The 3797-nt window shown below is 51.0% G+C and overlaps 1 protein-coding gene across 1 annotated transcript; it reads right to left on the minus strand.

Moving 5' to 3' along the window:
- Positions 1 to 1594: 1594 nt before the first annotated feature.
- LOC130045166 (histone H3.3A) lies at positions 1595 to 3081 on the minus strand. Its single transcript, XM_056137865.1, has 4 exons — positions 2927 to 3081; positions 2423 to 2557; positions 2181 to 2334; positions 1595 to 2074 (listed from the first exon to the last, which is right to left on the minus strand). Exons 2-4 carry the CDS (start codon positions 2548 to 2550, stop codon positions 1946 to 1948), a joined length of 411 nt encoding a protein of 136 aa, XP_055993840.1. The 5' UTR covers positions 2551 to 2557; positions 2927 to 3081; the 3' UTR covers positions 1595 to 1945.
- Between the last annotated feature and the right edge of the window lie 716 nt (positions 3082 to 3797).

Raw genomic sequence — 3797 nt, forward strand, 5'->3', positions numbered from 1 at the left:
CTCCCCAGGACCAACTACTGCCTCTGGGCAAGCACTCACCCACCAGTTTCCAAGCTGCCCAACCAAGCAAGGACCTGTCACTTCAGGAAGCAGTTTGGAGGGGCCCAGGTGCTATTCTCCAGATCACACAGCTCCTAACAGCCCTTCAAACACCACCAGACAACCCTGTCTCTTCAGAAACCCCAAGTGAGTCATCTTTGGCAAATTCTTGTTCCAAACCACGTTATGGTGGCCCTTCTGGCTTTCTTGATAACGAGCTGACTCTACAGAAATCTTACCTGTGGACACCTCACCAAGATCCTCCCCCCCCCAACCTAGCTTATTTTAAAAAGGTTATGTCTCAAGCGACTTATGCCTTTAATACAGAAAAAAAATTCTTCCTAAACTATTAGGTTTAAATCTACAGCATGCTCCTCTGATGACTGCCCACACCTGACATACAGCAGTCAGGTTTTTCCTACCAAGGTGGTGTGGTTCAGGACCAACACAGCATTCCGTGACAGAGATCACTATCAAATTTTCCTTCCCTGGGTCTATGTATATATAACCTTAATACAAGTATTTATTTATATGCTGGACAGCTCCAGGCTGCTCAGAAACTGCCTGAAGCTCATGCTGCAGGTTCGGCAATTGCAAGCATTTAGGCTGAGGGCCAGGTACATGCTTTTATATATATATTTAAAATTCCTTGGTCTACAAAGAAAAACCTGAAATAAGCTAAACTTTAGGGCACAAAGAACCCGGATGATGAAGTTTATCAAAACTTTGTACATTCAACTTAAGTTTCTGACACTCAGTTGAAGAAACAAGTTTTATTCATAAATTCAGCCAACATACATAATTAACCTAAAGACTTTCAAAGGATAAGGTTTCCCACCGCCCAAAAGGCCATTGTCAGGTGCATTTTCCGGGACTGTACGCCAGATGCACCCTAACCCACTACCCTCTGAAAACTGGGAGAGGTTTCTGTCCTCTGCAGCCCTGTGCCCCTCCCTCTGCTCACAGATGCCACGATAAAGAGCTTCAGTATTGTTTCCTCGAGAACTCAGCTTAGTTGAGACTAACCACAACACAAAGAAAAGCCGCACTATACTAAGTTTAGAATATTAGTAACAGATGATGCTGGTGTGAATTAACTTGTTATTGTATTCTAGAGCCCTTATAAATAAGACCCCCCCATTAGTGTTTGCGTTATCAGCTAGAGGGTTAGTTAACATGTGGTAGAATGAGGACTTATGCAAGGTATAGAATGCGCAAAAGCGGTTTATACTACTATGAAAACGAGTGCAGTCTAGTTCAAAAGGAAACCAACTGGACTCTAAATTACACACACCTTAATGACAAGACTCCCCACCATATGTGAATGTAAAACATTTAATTTAAAAATGTTGACACTACAATATATAAAATAGCTATTATAAATGCACATAGTGTATTCTATAGCTGCCAGGTTTACTTTTTTTTTTCTTTTTCTTTTTTAGGAAACTGTAAGTTACACTGTGGTTAAGACTTGTATCCTCACCCTTGAAAAGCCCACATTCTATCACAGTGATGTATGGTCAGACTTAACAGCCCCAATTGTTAAACACTTGGATCAAGTCATAACCAGTTTTATTGCAAAAGGACCCTGTACACATTTATCAACTCTAGTACCTTAATAGCTACCCAACAAGTCATTAACATACAGAAACATGCATCATGAGAAGCAAGAAGTATCACCCATCCCATCCCTTCTGCATATTAGCAACTTGTCACTCCTGAGCAACAGCGCTCACATCACCGAGGCCTGTGAACAGTCACTTTTCGCATTCATCCTGAGTGAAAGATGGAATGACTTAAGTACAAATGCAACATATTATAAACAATTTCTTACAAAAAAAGTCACAAATTAAACCAAAGTATTTTACAGGATTTACTACAAAACACCGTAAAAACCGCCCTCGCTCTAAGCCCTCTCCCCCCGTATCCGGCGGGCCAGCTGGATGTCCTTGGGCATGATGGTGACGCGCTTGGCGTGGATGGCGCACAGGTTGGTGTCCTCGAACAGCCCCACCAGGTACGCTTCGCTCGCCTCCTGCGCGGGCGAGACGGGAGGGCGCCGTGAGCCGAGCCGCGGCGGCGGCGGCGGCGGCCGCGCGCGCGCGCGCCGGCCCGGGCGGGGGTGGGGGCGGGGGCCCTACCTGAAGCGCCCCGATGGCGGCGCTCTGGAACCTCAGGTCGGTCTTGAAGTCCTGCGCGATCTCCCGCACCAGCCGCTGGAACGGCAGCTTGCGGATCAACAGCTCGGTGGACTTCTGGTAGCGGCGGATCTCGCGCAGCGCCACGGTGCCGGGCCTGCGGGGGACGCGGCGTTGAGGGGACGCGGGGTGAGCGGCCGCGGTCGCCGCCGCCCGCGCCCCGGCCGCGCCCGCCGCCCGCCTACCTGTAGCGATGGGGCTTCTTCACCCCGCCGGTAGAGGGGGCGCTTTTCCGCGCCGCCTTGGTGGCCAGCTGTTTGCGGGGCGCCTTCCCCCCCGTCGACTTCCGCGCCGTCTGCTTGGTTCGGGCCATCGCTCACCTAGGGCGACAACCGTGACTCGCGGCCCCCTCCCGCCGCGGCAGATGGCCGAGGGCTGCCGCCGCCGCCTCCTCCCCCTCCCCTAATGACTCAGGCGGCGGGTGGCAGGGCCTGCCCCGGGAGGGGGGGCCCGCGGGGAGGAGTCACCTCCGTCCCGGGCGGCCGGACGCCCGGAGCCCGGCGGCTGGAGCCCCGCATCGGCGCCGGCCAGAGGCCGGGCCACGCTCGGGCCGCGCTCCCCCCCCACCGCCCCCTCGGGGAAACCTCCCGGCGCCGGCGGCCCGCTCGGGCCCGCCGGGGAACTCGCAACGGCCGCGGCCTCCGGGCCCAACGGCGCCCCCAGGGCCCGAGCCAGCGGGGGCGACTTACCAAAAGCCGAGGTCTCCGGCCGCTTCTCCGACAGCCGCGCCGCTACCGCTGCCCCAGGGAGAGCCGCAGTTCCCGGACGAGGGGCACACGACTCCCCGACCAACGACCCAACCGCTCTGCGCTCCAAACCCCCCCGATGCCTCCGCTTTTATACCCACGCTTCACGCTGCGTCTCTGCGTCACAGGGCCCTCATTTGCATACACCAACGACTTTTTTTATTGGCGGGCGCTTTCGCCGACGCGCTGACATCCCCGACACAAAGGCCGTGCTTCGGCACCGTTCTCTGATTGGTGGACATCTAGGCCGCTGATTGGCTCTTAAAATAGCCTGCTGATTGGATAAATGCAAAGAGGAATGGACGAATCAGAGTTTAGCACTAAGCGCCTCTTCTGATTGGATAAAATAGAACTATGTTTGGATCCTTCCCTTGGTTCCAAAGCTCTACAATGGAAAGTCAATGTAAATGAATTACTTTGGTCCCTATTAGGATTTAAGACTATGTAAGGACAGACGCCTAATGCAAGTTGCCTCAAAGCTAGAATGAGAAGTTACTTTAGTGAAAATTTTATAATCCTTTCAAATAAATGTGTTCCTAGCTATTATTTACCTTTCATTAAAATTTTAAGTGTGTGAAAATGAGAATTGGAATTCACTAAATCTTTTTACATTAGCAAGTATTTCACAAACCAGAAAAACAAGTTTTAACCAAAAAGCAATTCTTTTATTGGATAGGGTTAGGAGGAAAAAGTGATAGAGACAAATCAGACAGAGGTCAATAAACAATTTTATTAGGGTTGTTTGTATATTCCAAGGCCCTTACAAAACAGTTTTGTAATTTCATTATGTTCCAGTTACGTAAGATGTAATCTA

Source organism: Sorex fumeus, unplaced genomic scaffold (assembly GCF_029834395.1).
Source record: "Sorex fumeus unplaced genomic scaffold, SorFum_2.1 ptg000128l, whole genome shotgun sequence".
In the NCBI taxonomy this organism is placed as follows: domain Eukaryota; kingdom Metazoa; phylum Chordata; class Mammalia; order Eulipotyphla; family Soricidae; genus Sorex; species Sorex fumeus.

Excerpts from the sequence above, each read along its gene's own strand:
- LOC130045166 (XM_056137865.1), bottom strand. The coding sequence starts at position 2,550 with ATGGCCCGAACCAAGCAGACGGCGCGGAAGTCGACGGGGGGGAAGGCG. Across the intron at positions 2,335-2,422 it reads AAGAAGCCCCATCGCTACAG|GCCCGGCACCGTGGCGCTGC; the intron begins GTAGGCGGGCGG and ends CGTCCCCCGCAG. Across the intron at positions 2,075-2,180 it reads CCGCCATCGGGGCGCTTCAG|GAGGCGAGCGAAGCGTACCT; the intron begins GTAGGGCCCCCG and ends TCGCCCGCGCAG.